This window comes from Monodelphis domestica, chromosome 4 (genome assembly GCF_027887165.1).
Source record: "Monodelphis domestica isolate mMonDom1 chromosome 4, mMonDom1.pri, whole genome shotgun sequence".
Taxonomy (NCBI): Eukaryota; Metazoa; Chordata; class Mammalia; order Didelphimorphia; family Didelphidae; genus Monodelphis; species Monodelphis domestica.
The window spans coordinates 247,366,993-247,387,801 of record NC_077230.1 but is presented as its reverse complement, the minus strand read 5'-3'; the positions used below and the strand labels follow the sequence as shown (position 1 = coordinate 247,387,801).

Below are 20,809 nucleotides of genomic sequence, written 5' to 3'. Positions count from 1 at the left end.
CACACCACATCACACAGACCCTTATTACCTCTTGCCTGGATTATTGCAATTGGTTTCTAATTGCTCTCCCCAAATCCACTCTTGTCCTTCTCCAAAATTCTCCCCAAAGCCTCCAAAGTTATGTTTCTAAGACTAAGGTTAGCCATACCACTCTGCTTCTCAAGAAACTTTAGTGGCTTCAGAGAATCTCTCAGATAAAGGTTTTATTTTCAAGTTATGAGGCACTGATTCAAATTTATGAAAATAGGTGCCATATTCTTGATTGGTAAATGGTCAAAGGATACAAACAAGTAGTTTTCAAGAAAGAAATCCAAGTCATCAATAGCCATATGAAAATGGATAACAAAATACTAACAATTAGAAAAATGCAAATTAAAGCAACTATGAGATTCTACCTCACACTAATCAGATTGGTATAACTAAGGGGGAAAAAAGAAAAATGACAAATACTGGAAGGGCTACAAGAAAATAGGTACACTAATGAACTGTTTGTAGAGCTCTGAACTAGTCCAGTCATTGTGGAAAGCAATTTAGAACTATGCCCCCAGAGTTATGTGGAAAATTAATGTTGAACTAGAATATCTTTGTGAAATAAATTTCCCCTTTGGCTCCATTCACCCAAGGTGAGGAAGAAACAGCTTCTGTTTCAGGCTATGAAATTGGATTTGGTACCTTCCTTCTTTTATTTAGAGCTTCAAAGGTTCATAGGATTAAGAGCAGGGATGGGAGTCAAGGTGAACCCTTAGTAAGAGTGCGTTCTGAAGTCATGTTGGAATGATCAAGCCATGTGGCAGAGAAAAGGGTGTATTAGCATCCTCACTCTATGGACAAATATCTGCCTTTTCTTGTGATGAAATAATGAGGGAGGAGTTGGGATCTCTAAGTCTGCCTCCTCTGTGATTATTTACCAATCTGATATATCTTGGGATATCTAGGGGAGGAACAACCCCTTGAGAGTAGTGCAGCCTCTTTTGTCCCACTTTTTTATGTATGTTCAGATCAGGGAGGGAGACAGCTGATCAGTTTAGACAATCTCAAGCAGTCAACTAACAAATTAACTTAAAATGAGGATATATTGTCTCTCCAGAATTACTAAACTGAGTATACAAACCCTTTGACCAGTTATTCCACTACTAAACTAGTTCTATACTCCAAAGAAATCAATGAAAGAGGAAAAAAGCACAAATTTTTACAGTAGTTTTTTTTAAAGCAGCAAAAACATAAAACTAAAGAACTGCCCACCAACTGGGGAACAACTGAACAAATTATGATATATTAATATAATGAAATACTACTGTGCTATAAGGAATGATGAAAGGAATGGTTTCCAAAAAATCTAGATGACTTGTGTGAATTAATGAAGAATGAAATGAACAGAGCCAGGATTTGAAAAGTAAAGAAAAAATGTATAACAGTTAGTTATACCAAAGTAGAGAGTTTTCTTGGGTGGAAGTGGGGCTCCCTTGAGCACTTAGATAGGTTGTGGAATGAAAGTGGTATTTGAGAAACTCCATCCTCAGTTTACTTTTTCTCAAATACCACTTTCATCAGAATCAGAGCTGGGCCATCTAGTCTATCCTGTAATAGAATAATGATAAATTCCACAACCTACCCAAGTGCTCATCTAAGGATAAGTCACTTATCCACCCCAGATTCCATGTTTTCCCTCTATAAAGTGAAAGGGTTAGAAAATTATCTCTACAAGCACTTCTAGCTCAGCATTCTATTGGACATAGAAGTCTCAACACATACCCATGGGTCCAAAGGTATCTAGATTCTCCTGTCATCACCAGCAAACTCCGTTGAGGCAGCATAACTGATACTGTGTGACCATCTGGGTGCTTAAAATCCATGACAATCTTAAAAAGATCAAAAGCATAAATATTAAATGTGCTGAATAAGAATGAAAAAATGACTACTGCTTTCTGAGCAAGTATTAGATAAAATACATATGATTGTAAATATTTTCACCAAGGAAAGTCTTCTGTTTGCTAAAGATTCTTAAACTTGTACTTTTTAAAAAATTAATAGGTATTTTCTATCTTTCTCCCACCTCTCATGAAAAAAGAAAAGCAAAACTCTTGGAACATATATAGTCAAGCAAAATAAATCTGTAGTCCATCACCTCTTTTTCAGGAGGTGATTAAGTTAAGGATTCTTTTTCTATTATTGTTGTTCCTGTGATGACCTGGGCCTTCGCTTTTCTCTTTATATCAAAGTTTCTAAACTTGGGGTCTATAAACTTTAAAAATAATTTTGATAAATGTATTTCAATATGATTAATTTCATTTGGAATTCATGTATTGTGTTTATTCACTTAAAATTTGTTCTGAGAAAGGGTCCATAACATTCATTAGATTGCCAAAAGGATCTGACTGAAAAAAAAAAAAGGTTAAGAACCCATGTTTTATACTGTTTTGCTTTGTGATCATATCAGCTTTCATAGGTCCAAATACTATCTCCATGCAGATGACTCCCAAATCTATATATCTAGTCCTAATCTTTCTCTTGAGCCCCAGTCCTGTATCAATAACTGCCTTTTGAACATTTCAAACTGAATATCCCTATAGGCACTTCAAGCTCAACATGTCCAAAATCTTTCCCCCAAAACTCTCCCTTCTTCCCACTTTTCCTATTACTTCCAAAAGCGTCACCATCTTCACAGTCATCCAAGGTTCAAAACCTCAGTGTTTTCTGTGGCTTCTTATCTGCACCAATCATATGTGATAAGTGATAGCTAGTGGTAAAGCAGACAAAGTTCTGGTATGGGAGTCAGGAAGACCTGAGTCCAAATCCAGCCTCAGATACTTATTACCTGTGCGACTCAGTAAATCACTTAATCTTGTCTCTCACTTAGCCTCTGATTGCCTCATTTTCACTATAAAATGGAGATAATAAAAGTATCTACCTTGTAAGGTTGTTGAGAAGATTGAAAGTGATACGTTTTTTTAGAAAAGTACTTAGTGCAGTACCTGGCACATAGTAGATGCTACATAAATGCTTATTCCCTTACACATTCCCTTTTCCCCTATGTCCATCTGTTGTCCAATACTGTCTCTCTACTTATGCTCACATACCCTAGTGCAGGCTCCCATCATATCTCATTTGGACTAGTTCAGTAAGTTTTTAATCAGTCTCTCTGCCTCAAATCTCACCCCAACTCCTTTCTCTAAATTCAGCAACCAAAGTAATTTTCTTAAACTACGGGTTTGCCCATGTTAGTTCCTTACTCCATAAACCCTAGTGGCTCTCTATTAGCTCCAAGATCAAATACAAAATCTTGTTTGACATTTAAAGCTCTTCACAACCTGGCCCCTTCCTTTCTTTCCAGGCTTCTTACACACTCTATGATCCAGCTACCCTGACTTATTTGCTGTTTCTTATACCTGATACTCTATCTTTCACCTTTTTGCTTGGAATACTCTCCCAATTCAACTTAGCTTCTTAGTTTCCCAGGTTTCCTTCAAGATTCAGGTCAAATCCTACTTTCTGCAAGAGTCTTTTCCTATTAAACTCCTTCCCCTCTAGTGCCTGACTCTTGAAATTATTTTCCATATACTCGGTATATATCTTTTATGTACACAACAATTTACATCCTAGAGAGTAATAGGGACAGTTTTTCTGCCTTTCTTTATGTCGCTAATGAAGGGTTTCAGTAAATGAAGAATCATGAAGATATATAAGATGTATTCAAAAGCTGACTCCAATGAGCAAAGTGTTCATGAATCAGACCAATATGGATATATTTCTACTATTTCACATGATTGATTTCTGAATCCTTAAATTGGATTGGGTTAAAATTTTGTTCAACTTAAAAATTTAAGTCTCTATTATTATCTACAGTCTGAAAGCCGGCAGACAAGTGGTAAAAGTCTTTTGGAATGTCAAAGACTTACACTTTAACATCTGGAAAATTGGTCAGAGGGAAAAAGGCCCAGATTTGGGAAGACTGAAGTTTTTTCACTAGTCAGGAAAGACTTGCAAATTACTCTTCCTGGATACCTGGCTGCACAATTGTGTTACTACTCATGTTTTTATCTTTGTAATTGGATGCTAATTTTATGTTAAAACCTTTGCTGTTTCCTTTGTTCGATGGACACCCCCAAAACCCCCAAAGCTGAAAAGATATAATAAATGGGGGAATGGTCTCTCTCTCTGACTCACCTTCAGGACACCACATAGTGTCTTTCTCATGTTCTCTGTCTGTTATTTGCTCTATGCATCTCCCATCTTAAATTTCTTTCCCATTTGTTTTGTCAGTCCTTGGCTTCCCTCCTAGGTGAAAGAATCCATGCAGGACTCTTGGAGAGGCTGGACTTCTTCATCTAACATTTAGCATATAGTAAACACTTAATAAATAGTTGTTTGACTGAATTGAATTAGTTGTATATATGGGTTGTGAGCCTCAGTGTCAGCATGAAAAAATATACAGCAAATCTGAGTTGGGAAATTTTTTAAAAGGGTATAATTCATATGCATCTATGAAATTTATACACATTCTCTCTTCTTGGCAGACAGTAATGACTGATGAAGAAAACTTGGCTTAATAAATGATGAGAATTGAGAAATCTAAACTTGACCCTAATTAAACTGTTCATAATTCTATCCCTATTTATGAGCAACCAGTCAGTTTTCATCACTTGAGACCAAATGATAGGAAGGAAGGAAGGAAGGAAGGAAGGAAGGAAGGAAGGAAGGAAGGAAGGAAGGGAGGGAGGGAGGGAGGGAGGGAGGGAGGGAGGAAGGAAGGAAGGAAGGAAGGAAGGAAGGAAGGAAGGAAGGGAGGGAGGGAGGGAGGGAGGGAGGGAGGGAGGGAGGGAGGGAGGGAGGGAGGGAGGGAGGGAGGGAGGGAGGGAGGGAGGGAGGAAGGAAGGAAGGAAGGAAGGAAGGAAGGAAGGAAGGAAGGAAGGAAGGAAGGAAGGAAGGAAGGAAGGAAGGAAGGAAGGAAGGAAGGAAGGAAGATTATTGGTTCTTTACTCATTAAAACATTATTTCTTGAGTATTGCAAACAAGAGACTAGGAGACTAAGGTAGGGGCTGAACATGATTAGTTGATTTGTTGACCTGATATTCTTGACCAAAATATCAATTTAATAATAGGATGAAAATGAGATGGAGCCAATACTCTACATGTCCAAATCTGGGATGATACTTTTCTAATATTCTCAAATAATGCTATGGAAATCCTCTGATTTCTACCATCTAACATTTTTCTAAAGTTATAAAGTTTTTCTAAAGTTTTAAAGTTCTAAAGTTACATATAACTCCATTTTTCTTGAGAAAAGTACTAAAAAGATCCAAATTCAGTATTTCCAAGTGGATTTTTAAAAATAAACCTTATCTTCCATCTTAGAATCAATAATATATTGGTTCCTAGACAGAAGAGAGGTAAGGGTTAAGCAATGAGGGCTAAGTGATTCTCCCAGGGTCACACAGACACGAAGTATCTGAGGTCAAATTTGAACCTAGGACCTCTTGTCTCTAGGACTGGCTCTCAATTCACCAAACCACCTACTTGTCCTCTCCACGTAGATCTTTATCCTAATTAAACATTCCTAGGGATCAGAGTTTAAAAAAAAAATAATTTTGAATACATTAAATTGAAAAATTTTTGTACAGATAAAACTAATGTAGCCAAAATTAGAAGGAAAGCAATAAGCTGTGTATGTATGTGTGGGAGGGAGGGGTAGTTTCTATTCAAATATATAAAAATATGAGTCATTCCTCAAGAGCTAAATGTTCAAAAGATATGAACAATTATGAAGAAATCAAAGCTATATATAACTATATGAAAATACTTTCTAAATCATTATTGATTAGAGAAATGTGAATCAAAACAATTCTGAGTTGTCACCTCATCCTTATCAGACTGGCTAAAATGATAAAAGGGCGAAATGATAAGCATTGGAAGGGATGTGGAAAAATGGGAACATTAATATACTATTGGTGGGTGTGAACTGATCCAACCATTTTGGAGAGCAATCTGGAATTATGCTCAGAGTTATAAAACTGTGCATCCCTTTTGACCCAGTAATATCACTATTAGGATTATTTTTAAAGTGATTAAGAAAAAAAGAAAAGAAACTATAAGTTCTAAAACATTTATAGCAGCTCTTTGGGGTGGCAAAGAACTGGAAATGGAAGGGAGATCCATCAACATGGGGAATGACTAAACAAATTGTGGCATAAGATTGTGATAGAATGTGTAAGAAATTATGAATAGGTTAATGATGGGAAAACATAGCAAGACCTACATGAAACTATGAAGACTGAAACAAGTGGAACCAAGAGAACATCATCTACAGCAACAGAAATATAGTTTGGGGGACAGCTAGGTGGATTGAGAACCAGGCCTAGAGATGGGAGGTCCTGGGTTCAAATCTAGTCTCAGATATATCCTAGCTATGTGACCCTGGGCAAGTCATTTAACCCACATTGCCTAGCCCTTATTGCTCTTCTGCCATGGAGCCAATAAATAGTATTGATTCTAAGACAGAAGGTATGGGTTTAAAAAATAAAAAAAAGAAATATAATTTGAAGAATGACTTGTGAATGTCCATTTTCAGAGAAAGAACTGATAGACAGAAATAAGTAAGACACAGCTTTATATACACAAATATTTTTGTCAAAGCACTCAAATGAGGGAGGGGGAGGGTAGGAAGAAGGAGGGAGTTAATTTGGTATTTAAATGTAACAATTTTTAAGAAGGGATTAAAATACATATCTTTTAAAATTCACTAAGGATTCCTCTGCCTCTACTGAATCAATCTGCCTCATGACAGCTTTGTTCCAGAGAAGCTACTCCCAATTATTCTTTTTGTTTTTTTACCCAATTTTCTTTATTTTCTGAGGTGGCAGAGTCAATAAAGATCAAATAGTCAGCTATACTCAGTAATAAAAATGCTAGACATTTTGATCCTATACCTTTACACTTTTTGTATTTATAGAAGACAAACACTCAAGATGGTGAGGGCTGAAAATCCCAATCACTGTTATCATCTTGCTTATAAAGATAATGTGCTTAAGGCAGTGGAACACATGAAGCAATATATAGATCTCCAGGATGACTAAACAGCCAGACAAGATGTTACATTAACACACAATGTATAACCCAAACACAAAAACAAAAAAAATGTGAAGAGATAAGCCTTTTTTTTTCTACTTAGATTTCAACTAAAGTGAATACCTTTTGAGAGAGAAAGAGAAAAAGAAATCTAAACAAGGTGGCAATGAAAAATAATGTGATTTAGTTAAAGGGATAAAACATGAGAAAAGATGGAGGTTTCTTTACTCATGTAAAAAAGAGAAAATAAGCATTCCTTTACTTACAGAAAAGTGAAAATACAAGCTATGTCAAGAGTAAGTCTTCCATGGTTAGCCTAAATTGGTCTCTCATTTCCTAACTTCATTTGAACTAAGTGCAATTAACTTTTTTTATTAGAGCCATTCATCCCAAAAAAATTCATAATATTATTGATTTAGAGCTGGTAGAGAACTTGCAGGTCGTCTAGTCCACTCCCATAATTTTACAGATGAGGGAAATGAGGCCAAAGAAGATTAAGTGATTTGTCCAAGGTCATACAAAGTGGCCTTCTATTGTTTATTAATGAAGAGCTAGGATCTGAACCCAAGTCATCTGACTCCAAATAATTTCTATTGGATAATGCAAGTCTCCCTAAAATGAGTCCTCAATAAGTGTTTGTTAAATTGAAATACAAACATAGAAGGGGAAAAAAAGGCAGGAAAAACTACAATGCATTTGAAAAAAGAGAGAAAGAATAAGTATTAAGACTCAAAGTATAGGCATAGAAATATTCAAATTAACATTTGTTAAATCTTTTCTCTAAAAACTCAAAGAATAATAGAATCTAGAGCTAGAAAAGACTCTAATCTTGTCTTTCATTTTACAAATGAGGAAATTGTGTCCTAGACAAACTCTTTAAGAAAAATAGGAATATGTAATAAAATAAAACCATCCCTAATAAGTTTTAATACATTACAATTTTGAGGATACCACCATATTGGCGCATTTTTTCTTTGCCAGAAGCTTTTCCTGTTAAAAAGTTCTTAGAGAAACACTTTGAGAGTTTTTCTGAATAATGAATGTGGTTTTCTGCCTTACCACAAAAGGGGCAGCCTCCAGAGACAGCTTGCTAAATGAAGAGTAGCAGAAGTGAGAGGTACAGCAGCCAAGAATGCTAACTTGAATATGAAAAGGCACTATATGCAAATTTGCCTAAGAAGTTCTATCTTAACCTGAGAGTTCATTAACTTCTTTTTTTTTAAGAACACTACATTTCAGTATGATAGATTTCATTTATAACTCAATTTATTCTATTTTATATGCATTTAAAACATTATTCTGAGAAGAGGCCTATAGGCTTCACCACAGGGAACCATGACAAAGAGATTAAGAACTCCTATTTTAAAGACTACATGACTTCTATTTGTAGGAGTTCTGATCTCCTTTGGTATCACTCAGATCCAGCTTAACACATTGAGAAATACAAACTAAAATATAAACTCACCACAGCAAATAAGTAAGTTTCCCTACAAGGCCATATATAGCAATATGAAATAGGAGGGAAGCATAGAAACTCAAATTTGATAAATGTATTGAGAAGCTGTATGGAAATAGCCCTGTATTTAGAGTTGAGACAAATCCCACCTTGGTCATTTACCACCAGCATAACTTTTCTGAGTCTTAGTTTCCTAATCTATAAAATGGTGATAACATCTATTGTTATTTATTTAAAAAAAAAAAGATGTTACAAAGATCAAATGGAAGAAATCAAGCACTTTGGTTTTTAAATTTTACTTATTTGCTTGTTGGCTACATTAAAATTCCCAAGTCTCTCTCTCTCCCACCCTTCCCAGTACTAGAAAAGGCATCATCTGACAAAAAGATATATTTATGTAAAAACTATGTCTTGCTTGTTTCTCTTTATCAGTTCTTACTCTGTAGGTGGATACTTTAAAAATTAAATGTATTATATGATTGCTAGCCATTGTTATTATGTAGAATAAAATGGCATTGATTAAAATCTCAGCTTGTCCACTTATTATCTCTGGGGCCACATTAAAACTACTTTAGTACTCTGGGTTTCAGTTTCCTCAAGTTCTAAATGTTGGGGAGGGGAGGTTGATGATCTCTAAGGCTGTTACCCAGTTCTAAATCCTATAATTAGACTAAGTCTCAACAGATGAATGAGCAGATGCCCTCATCTACTCTTTATTCCCATATGCAGACATTCTGTATTATGTTTGTCTGGTTAAACTGAAGCAGGATCTCAAATTGAGATCTTCTAGTTTTATGGTCAAAATTAATTTCCATGACACAGTGTTCCAGAAAAAAATGAAAATGTGAAATTCAATTGCATAAACACTTTTTATACTTCTATTATGTATGGGGCTACAAAGAAAAAAACAAAACCATCCTTCCCTGACCTCAAGAAGCTTCCATTTTGCTGGAGGGGCAGGAAAGGAGATGACAGGATATAATATGTACACATCTAAGTAAGCAGTAATTTGATCCAGAGAACACTAACAACTAGGGGAATCAAAGGTTTCTCAGAACAGGTGGTACCTGAGCTGAGTTTTAAAGAAAGATATGGATTCAGAGGGGCAGTATTATTAAAGAATAAATGCCAGGTATAAAGTCTGATTTGAGTACATTCATGGGGGATGGAAATGGCATGTATGGTTCAGAAAAAAGCTAAGGAATTCAGTTTGGAGTGTGTGTAAAGTGAAGTCATGTGAAATAAGGCAGGTATGTGAAGAAAGGTAGGTATAAGTTGGGAAGAGCCCTAAGTACAACTGAGGAAATGGTATTTTATCCAAGTGACAAAAGAAAGCTGCTATTGGATGGTGGTGGTTATTTTTTTAAAGTAAGTAATAATACGATCAGACTGATGCCTTAGATTATTCTGGCATCTGTGTAATGGATAGACTGGCAAAGAAAATGCTGGATACAGGAAGATCAATTAGGAGGACAACTGCCCAGGAAGGAGATGCTAAAAATCTGAATGAGGGTGATGTCTATCCAAGCGGAGACCAGGAAAAAGACGGAAGAGAAGTTGTAGATACAGAAGTAACAGTAACTGACTGTGTGTTTTGGAATGTTCTGAACCCTGGGAGACTACATCTCCCAGGACTCTCTACCTCAACTTCCTCGGACACATCCCACTTCCTTTGTGAGAGATGCCTGAGAAAGTATAAAAGAAGAGAGAAGTGCGAGTTTTGGTGCCTTTTGTCCTGAGAGCTTTGGTCCCTGTGTAACTGAAGATCAAACTTTCTCTAGCTAACCCAAAACCTTTCTTTTTTTAAACCCTAAATAAACGCAGCTAAATATCCTTGAAGTCTAGTCTGATTTTGTTCTGTACCCTAGCCTAAAATGCTCTGCTGGGCTTAATTTCCCTACGAGGGCTGGGGTGACCCAGCTACCTTCCTTGCCTGTTCCTTCACATTCCCTTCCCTTCCCTTCCTTCCTCTGATCCTCCTTCTTTCACCACAACATTTCCCTGAGAACAATTGGCAATGGAAATGAGGGAAAGGTAAGGGTTTACACTGACTCAGTGTAGTGATACACAGTTATATAAACCTAGGTAATTAGTAGAATGTTGCAGCTCACAACAGCCCACAACAGAAATAGAGAAGTCTGAAGGGAAAGCAGGTTCAGAGTGGGATGGGACGGTGATTAATTCAATTTTGAACAAGCTGACAACTGGATATTCAGATAGAGATAATGTCTAACAGATTGCTGAGAATGTAAGACTGGAATTCTGGTAAAGGATTAGGGTTGGACTCTATGTATATATGTGCATCTCTATCTATGATCTTTTAGCTGTTAGATTCAATGAATTTTTTTCATAAGTTGTTCTCCTTGTTCCCCTCAACTTCTGAAACTCCTGACCCCCTCCTCCCCTCCTCCTTTACTTTTTCTTCCTTGGTTTCCTGCTTATCCTTCCTGCATAAGCAGGAGAGGATGTCATGGAAACCAAGGGAGGAGAATGTCTACAAGGCCAGGGGATAGTTGGCAATATTAAAAACTGATGAGAACAAGAAGTTGTTCTTATTAAAGTCAGACATTTCCAACTAAACTATAAGCTTCTTTAAAGGTAGTTACCAAGTGTTACACAACAGAGCAGTATCAAGCTAAGAGCACAGGTATAACATCAGTCAAACTTATCTGCTTTTCTAACTTTCCTTCTGTTCCTTATATATCTGAGGAGACATAATCTTGGACTCTACAGTTCTGCTATCCAGTCAATCTCTTCTTACAGGTCTAACAGAAAAAGACTCAAGACAGTATTCAAAAAGCAATTAGACTTGAAATATAACCAAGTGCCCTATTTAATGATGTTCACTGTGAAAAAAGTTTCTTGGGGACAGCTAGGTGGCTCAAAGGAGAGCATCGCGCATGGATATCCTGGGTTCAAATGCGGCCTTAGACACTTCCTAGCCATTGTGACCCTGGGCAAGTCACTTAACCTCAACCGGCTAGCCCTTACTGCTCTTCTACTTTGGAACCAATACTTAGTATCAATTCTAAGAGGGAAGATAAGAGTTTAGAAAAAAGAAAAAGAAAAATATCTCTTGGTAGGTTGCCGACTGCTGTTCTCATGCCACAAGTAGATTCTCTCAGGCATTATCATCTTTGTAGATACTGAGATAAAGGAAGTTCTTTTTACTTTTTACTTTTTTCCTCAGTGAAGAGAGCTAGCTTAGAAAAAACAGAACCCGTAAGAATAACTCCACCATCATAGCTGCAGGCAGAGAGATTTTCAGTGCTGAGTTCCATTTACAAGGACAATTTGAACTTCTATGAGGTCTAGAAATATGAGAAAATTACATCAAAGCAAAGAATCTTCAAGAAAAGAGATTTGAAGGGGGGAAAAGTCTATCAAGAAGGAAAGCATTTAAAAAACAATGATCAGGCAAGATGGGTTGTAGTTAGAGGTATTCTTCCTTATTTTGGGTTGATGAATCAATATAGCCAAAATATGTGATGTTTCGGCAGCTACGCTACACTGCTGAATTATACTGAGAATGTAATAGTAATAACAAGACTCATTAGATGAACAAGCTCATTTAAAAGTAGTTTTAGACTGCCCAAAAGGCATCCCTACCAGTCTTTTACAAGTTATTTTGCATATGTAATGCCTATCTAATATGGAAGCTTAAATAAGGGGAGATGGAAAGAATATGTTAAGAAAAAAAAGGAACATGAATGCAAACGACTTCTAGATCTAGATAGCCATCTCCAGACTCTTCCAATAAGCTTCAGTCCTGCATTGCTAATTGATTATTAGACATTTCAAACTGGCTGTCTCATACACATCTCAAACTCAATATGTCCAAAGCAGAAGTCATGATTTCCCCCCCTTAAACTTTCCTCTTCCAAAGTTCTTCATTTCTGTTTAAGCCACTCTTTCAGACTCCGAGGTTCAAAATCTCAGAATTATCCTCAACTCCTCGTTTTCCCTCACATATCTATCCAATTGTCTAATCTTTTTATTTTTATTTTCACAACATCTTTTGCATCCAACCCCTTCTTTCCACTCACAAAGTTCCCACCCCAGCTCAGGTCACCTCTTGCCTAGATTACTGCAATCACCTGCTCATTTATCTCCCTGACTCAAGCATCTCCCTTCTAAGCTGTACTGTCAAAGTGATTTTTCTCAAAGATCTATTTTGTCTCTCCCACTTGGTCAAATTCCTATCTTGTCTATGCCAAAATACATTCTCCTCTATTTAGGGTTTTAAAAGCCCTGCCAACCTGCATCCCAGTCTATCTTTCCAGCCTCATGTTATATTTTGAGGTATTTCCTTTTCCACACTTGGTGATCAAGTCAAATTGGTTTTCCCTGTTATACACACACATGCACATCTGTGCACATTGCATTTTTGGTTTCTGTGCCTTTGCAATGGCTGTCCCATGTGCTATACCTCCATATCAGATTCCCTGTATTCCTTTGCAATGAAGATCGTTACTATCTTCATCATGAAGCCTTTTGTGATCCCACAACTTCTAATACTCTCCTCCTTCCCTCCCAGACTACCCTGTACTAACTACCTCATAAATATCTGCATTTATTAATTTATATTTATGCTGTTTATATTTTATATGTATTTGTTGGCTCTCCCATTAGAATATAAGCCCCTTAATAATAAGTTAGCATTTAATAGCCCTTTATACATGTTATCCCATTTGATTACTGAAAGTAGAGACAGTGTCATTCTTTGTTCTTGGCACAGAGCAGGTGCTTAGTAATTACGTCTTGAGAGATTGCCTTCATTGTTCTTTATCTTATTCAAATGCTCTCTACCATACTTTCCTCTTTTGGTTTCTGAATTTCTTTCTGAGTGTTTTCTACTCCAACTCTCACATGCCCCTTGTACCTTTCCTGTTCCATCTTTTTCCTTCTAGAATCATATTTCAGATCCAAGGTTGATTTTACCAAGTCTCAGTACAACCTTTAAGGTAAAATTTACCCACTTGCTTTTTTCCTGATCTTTCTGTATTTATTTATGGGTATCCGTAGCCTTCATTGCTAGATACTTCCTTGAATTTGTCTCTTGTGAACTTCTGAACAACTCTATTGCCATCCTTCTTTCTATATTGTGGCAACTATCTATGGTTTCTAGCAAGATGAATGTATAGAAGCATTATTCTCTTTCTTTTTTGTGTGTGTGTCTTTTGTCTATGCCATTCCTTTGGTACAATGGGAAGAACTGTCCACAAGGAATGACATGACCAAAATTCTAGACCTAGCACTGTCACAAATAAGCTATATAACCAGGGGGAGGCATTTGACTTAATCTCTCTATTTCAGTTCTTACCTCAACATCAAGGAGTTGGACCAGATGGTCTCAACAGATCTAATAAGCTGTGAATCTATGAATTTAATTTAGTGACTGTTGTTAGAAGAGATGAAGTTAGTTTGGAAAAGTTCTCCAAAGAACAGTCTATACTACTACTACTACTACTACTACTACTACTACTACTACTACTACTACTACTACTACTACTACTACTACTATTAGCTAACATTTATGTAGTACTACTTACTATGTGCCAGGCACGGTGCCAAGCTTTTTTACAAAGACTATCTCATTTGATCCTCATAACAACTCTGGGAGCTAAGTGCTATTATTATCTCTATTTTAGAAATGAAGAAACTGAGACAAATAAAGGTTACATGACTTTCTCAGTGTCACATGGCTAGTGTCTGAGACCATTTTTGAAATCAGGTCTTCTAGATTCCAGCTACAGCACTCTATTTTTGCATTGCATTGCCATTCACTTACTCCTTAAACTGTTATAAATTTGACTTTTGTCCCCATTGGAATAAATGAGAACTGGCCTTAGGCCAGTCTGAGCAGATCTATGTTTAGATCTATTAGGTTTCCAAAGTTACAGAGAAAAGGTCTAGAGTACAATTCTAATGACATCATCATGACATCATGAATGCTCTAGATAAATAACAAAAGGGGAGGCATCTAAAAGTACAGGGGGTGGGGTGAAGAGGGGGGAACCACTGTGTAGCTCAGTGGATTGAGAACCAGGCCTAGAGACGGGAGGTCCTAGGTTTAAATCTGGCCTCAGACACTTCCCAGCTGTGTGACCCTGGGCAAGTCACTTGACCCTCATTGCTTAGCTCTTACCACTCTTTTGCCTTGGAACCAATACACAGTATTGACTCCAAGATGGAAGGTAAGGGTTTAAAAAAATAAAAGTACCTGGGCGGGGAGTGAAGATAAAAACCAGATTTTAAAAGGGTTTAAAGATTTAAGGTAATAGGCAATAATACAGTAGAAAAAAATGAGTATAGATTACTCTCTGGAAAAGTCTAATGGAGGGGAAGAAAGTTCAAAACAGAGTTGAAGGAAAGATTTTTGTTTTGTTTGGGGAATGAGGGGACCTGAGCATATTTGCAAGCTATATAAGGAAGGAGAGGTTAAAGTCTCAATAAGATTAATGACTTAGAGATGCAGTTCTCAAACTTTTTGGTCTCAGTACCCCTTTATGCTCTTTTTTATCTGAAACCCTTACCTTCTTCTTAAAATAGATACTAAGTATCAGTTCCAAGGCAGAAGAGCTATAAGGGCTAGGCAATTGGGGTTAAATGACTTGCCCAAGGTCACAAAGTAAGGGAAGTATCCCTTTACATTCTTAAAAATTATTAAAGATCTGCCAAAGAGCTTTTGTTTATGTGGATTATATCTACTGATATTTACCACATTAGAAATGAAAGCATCTTAAGTATTATTATGAAAATAGTTTTGATCACAATGACTCCCTGAAATTCTAGGGAAACTAGAAGGATTGGAAACATTTTCTTCTAAAAAAAAATAGACCAAAAAAGCATTAAACATAAAGGATGACAGAGGAATAAAAAAAAGGAGAGAAGATTTTTTGAGTAAGTAGGGATGAAATGATCACATCAGATTAAGATGACCTCAATAAAGTAGGAAGGAATGTTATCTGAAGGGGAAAGAGAAGAAAAAGACTTGAAACATATTTTAAAATGTCACAGAGTCAACAAGAGACTGACAAAAAAAAAAGACTGCTGCATAGTACCATGGGTCCAGCTGGGGTTATAATAGCATGATTTGATCAATATGGCTTGATCTCTTTCTTTAGTGATACTCAGGAGTCCTGAAGAATAGGCAGAAAAAACACACAGGTGGAAGTCAAGTTGAGAATGGCAGATGAGAAAAAGCAAGGAACTCCAGTGTGATAAGTATCTGCTGAAATGGCTAGACAGAAGCAGGAAGAGAAGTGACCATGGCCTAAACAGCCAAGATTTAACAAATAACTGAGGAAATTTCAAGGGATCAAGGTCTCAATGGCATAAAAAATTAGATCAATAAATGTGAAGGGAGTGGAAAAGCTTGACAAATATAGGATGTCATTGTCAAAAGAGCAAATGATGAGTTAATGAAAGGAAGTATAAAATTACTATAGTATTATTAAGCTTCACTTTGCCTCTGAACCTATATTTTAAAAATAAAATCTATTCTCTTCATCACAGGCTTATCATTGTTATTTTTCCAAATGTTACAAACAAGGTTTTAACCTGAAGCTCTTTATTTCTTTTGGAAAACTGAACCCCGTGTGTGCTTCCAGAGACACCAAATGGATATGGTGAATATGACAAGAGATTTTAATTTTTCCAACTAAAATGTGTTTTCATTTCTTATAACTTCTGACTAAAAGTACTGGAAATGGCCATTTATTAAGGAAAAAGGATTTTAAAAAGCATAAAATTCTCTCAGTATCATCACCAAAATCATCCTGCATAGTATTATGTTTAATGACATTGAAAGACAGACATTAAACAATTTTAAATAACTGTTGACAATATAAAATACCTGGGAGTCTATCTGCCAAGACAAGCTATATAATCTACCTGCTAATAAACTATATGGACTATAAGGGGTAAATTTTATGGTTGAAACCGAATATATTTTAGTTGGTCGCCAGGGATTTAAATTCTAAATTCCAATGAAATACTCAAGTCAGAATGGAATTTTATGGTGGTTTATTTACAATAGAAGGAAGAAATTAAGAATGAGAGAGAGGGAAAAGGTAAGGATAGCTGCCCTGGCCTGGTTCGAACCCAGCAGGAGTTCAGAGGCCTCAGCCAAGGGGCTTTTCCGGAGGCTCCGGAAAAGCCAAAGAAAGGGGGTCCCAAGAGATGGGTCTTTCCAGAGGCTGTTGCCTCCAGAAAAGCCAAGGAAAGGGGAGTCAGCCTTATCATTCACCATGTGATCATCTAAGGGAAGCAGTCTGAGGTCTCACACTCGAGTTCCTCCAAGTCATTTTCCACTGCCAAGTCCCTCTCACAGGAAGTGACATGAAATATAAAGACGGTTCTTTACATCACTTCTGTGTCTTATGTGTACCAATGATGGCTTAAATTTGACTTTGGACAGCTCAGAGGGTCAGTCAGTTGTTTCTGATTTGTCACTTGCTAGCACATGTCTGTCATAGGCCATCCTCCTCAACACTTAATTCTTAAGTAGGGGTGTATATATTCCTGGTTGCTAAAATTCTAAAGACTAAACAGGGTGGAGTAAGTCTAAAATTCACAGAACACAACTATAAAACATTTTCCACACAAATAAGCATTAAATGAACAAATAGGAGGGACACAAAGGGAAGCCAAGACACAGGATAATCTTCAAAATGGATAATAAAACTCCTGAATAAATAAGAGTTGCATATTTATAACATTTTTAGTAAATTATTTATAAATTTTTATAATTTTTTATTTTTATAAATTTTTTTATAACTTTAAAATATATTATTATTTTAGAAAGGTAACGTTGTTTAGGAACCAAGAACTGGCGTGAACTGGCTTGAATACATCTCTGATATATGCTCAATGTATAACTCTTGGTGAGTCATACACAGCCTTCCTTATACTGCCTCAGACGCCTCTTTAAGACTATAGGTTTAAGAAAAGATGCCAACCTGCACTAAGCAGTAGTAGGAATTTCATGATCCAGGAGTTCCATATAACAGTGAAATTACAGGTCTAGGTCTTATCCCTACAAGCATTATTAGTATGAGCAGGTGTTTCTGAGCAGTAAAAATATGCATATACAAACAAGTAAAATGCAAAGTTTATAAACATCTGACATCTAATTAATAAAAAGAAAACTTCATTTTAAAAAAGGTAAGATTTGCGAAGGTTCTAAGGAAATGGGAAGGAATTTGATAAGTTGAGAGTGGAAAAGTAATTCTGATGTGGCAATTCTATACCCAAAGAAGGGCACAGAGGTCAGAGAAGACAAAAACCATGGCCAATAGATTTTGGCCATCAAGAAGATAAGAGATTGTACTAAGGCCCAGATCAAATGGAACTTCCTTGAAAAAGGCTTCCAGATTGTGTCAGGTGAAAGCAACCATTCCTATTTTGGACCTTAAAGGGCATCCTACCATTTACTATTTGCCCAACAGCATAAACCATTTAAATTTTGCCTACATTATCCTCAATTGCAAGTATTGGTGTATAGGTTGGAGCTTTTCTACTGTTGGAAGATGAGGCCTATTTTTTGTATTTTTTTAATCCATCACTGCCAAGAGGGCCTTACACTTAACTGATACTCCATACTCCATATCTGTTGAATAACTGATTTGGTAAGTATTTTTTATAATTATAGTCTAGATAAAGAAGGAAATTAAAATATAGGTCTACTAAGAGACAAAAAAAAACATTAAAGTTAGTAAAACTGAGTTCGAGCCCTGGTTCTTTTGCTAACTTGTTAATCAGGCAAGTTATTCATCTCTCCTAGACAGAATTTAGTGAGATATTCTCTAAGGTTCTTTACATCTTTAAAATTCTTTGCCTTCTCTGTGCCCAGAGTTTGCCTCAGTCACACACAGTTTCACGCACACTCTGTTTATAGCCACACAAACTGTTGTCACACACAGTTTGCAGACACACACAAACCTGTTTTCGATCATATACAGTATAGTCACATGTTGCACTCCTACACAAACTAGTCACACTTAATTTGAATATCATACACACACTGTTTTCGGTCATATACACTATTTTCAGTCATATACACTGTTAACAGACACACACCCTGCAGTCACAAACACAGTTTGCAGTCACACAACTCTTTGCAGTCACATACATGGGTTTTGGTCTTCATATTCCCCAGAGTCTAGCAGAGTGACTGGCACATAGTTGAATTATTGAAGTTAAGTTAGAGAAGCATACAAGCAATTTGTTAGGGAACCCGTCCCCCAAAAAAATCCACCAGAGGCTTTTAAACAGGACTGTAACCTCTTGATAGAATTCATCCAGAGGCAATTCTCTCTATCCCCTAATGCAGTGTTGAAAAGCAAAACTAGCATAAGAGAAAGAAGCCCAGATTTTGAATTAGAAGCCCTGGCTATCAGCTCCAGCTCTATCACTTATTTCCTCATGAGAATAGAGCTAATAATATTTGTACTGCCTTTCTTAGAATTGCTATGATAAAAGCATTTTGTCAACTATAATAGGCTATATAAAAGTAGTTTAAAGTAGTAGAAGCATTTATCTCAGTAAGGAAAAGATTAAGAAGATGAATGCTCACAATCTTTAAATATCCAAGAGGTTACCAAACAGAAGAGGGATTAGACTCATTCCATTTGACCACAGAGCATACAACATAGCTACTTAGAGAGATGGATTTCAGTTCAATGTAAGGAAAAGTTTCTAAACAATTAAGGCTGTCAAAAAAAAAAAAAGAAGAAGAATAGGCAGCCTCTTAAAGTATTGAGTTCCCCATCATTAGAGACTGGGTAGTTACTTTTTAGGAATGTTGCCAATGATATGCCTACTCCAGTATAGGCTGGACTAGATAAAACATTACAAATATGTTCTTTGTTTCCTATAAAGCCTGAATATACTCTCTTCTTTCCTAGATTGCAATCTTGTAAAGTAGAAGGGGTTTGTGCAATGATCACTGACTGCCAAGTATGCTACTGAAACTGTGTAATAAGAGGAGCAACCTGGCAAATCTTCATGCAGGTGCTTTTCTGGGATAAGATGAGCACAGAGGAAGAAAGCCTGAGGAAGTCAAAGTGAAAATTGATACCTGAACTCTCTGTAGTAGATATCAAAGGACCACAGAATCATAAGATTTAGCACTGGAAGAGACCTGAAGGATCATGTAATCTAATTCACTGTTTGGAGAAAGAACTAAAGTGAAAGATTGCTGTTATATCATATAACCTGCAAATATCTAGGACATAATTAGTACACATGTCACCCACACTGAAAATGAGTGACAAACATGGCACTATCTTAGAGAAGGTACAAGACTGAAGTGTCAGGCTCAGTTATCTTCAACTAAGTACCAAGGAAGAATATCAGCACACAAATTATCTACACACAAAAAAAGTGATAAATGCATGACCATTGTTAGTTCTCTGAGGCTGGGTTCTTTCATACAAATTCACCTGTGACATTCATTATGTTAGCCTTATTTTGTATACTAAGTGTAGATGAACTTGTCTACACTAAAAATTAAAATACATGGAAAACAGTTCTATGTAAAGCAAACCATATAAAATGTATTAGCTAATCAGAATTTAAGAGTATTTACCTCTGCTCCCAAACTGAGAGAGATGATCTCATCCTCAAAAGCAGAATGTGTATCAATGTGAGGAGGAATTCCTGAAACACAGAATCAATCAGTTAGGTCATTGTCTTTTTCTTCCCTTTTAAAGTTTATAGGTATACATACTAATCCAGACATGGGTTTGTGTAGAGCATAAGTGCTTAATAAATACTTTTTGACTGATTAATTGGTTCTATTTAGTAAAGTAAAAAGATCAGGCAATAGTAGGGGAAGTATTATAATTTGAACTAAAAGGGAAACGTAAAGTAAATATGATTTCCCAACTGAGAATTAAACACTGTGAGTAGTCTAATGATCTTAATGCCTTAATATTCAGGAAAAATTATATTATCCAAGTTCAACTCATTAGATTTACTTCTTACTTGAGAAATTTATTGTTCCTACAGCTGCCCAAGTTAAAGCTAGAGGAGAAGGGTATGGGAGTGACAAGGATTCATAAAGATGTCAACTGCTTTATGATCAGTGCCACTTCATTACAAAAGCCATACTCAAACTTAGATTTGATTTGTCTGGGATTTAGACAATCAAGTCTAAGTAGGGCCTTGATTAAAGCATTGTTTTCTCTGTTCTGTTTACTCATGCTCAATAATCAATTAATTGATTGCCTAGGCAGGCATCCGTTTTCTATACAGGAGAATCCTTCCCCTTAGTAGGGGAAATAA

General features: G+C 36.3%; 1 protein-coding gene across 2 annotated transcripts in view; it reads right to left on the bottom strand.

The window, feature by feature from the left end:
• The window catches only part of ALKBH8 (alkB homolog 8, tRNA methyltransferase), a 59,697-nt gene that overhangs the window by 18,822 nt on the left and 20,066 nt on the right, over nucleotides 1-20,809 (bottom strand). For both annotated transcript variants that reach the window (XM_007494893.3, XM_056794441.1), the window contains 2 exons: nucleotides 20,112-20,182; nucleotides 1,753-1,859 (listed from right to left, as the gene is read on the bottom strand). In XM_007494893.3, the coding sequence (XP_007494955.2) occupies nucleotides 1,753-1,859; nucleotides 20,112-20,182 (178 nt within the window). The remainder of the gene's footprint in view (nucleotides 1-1,752; nucleotides 1,860-20,111; nucleotides 20,183-20,809) is intronic.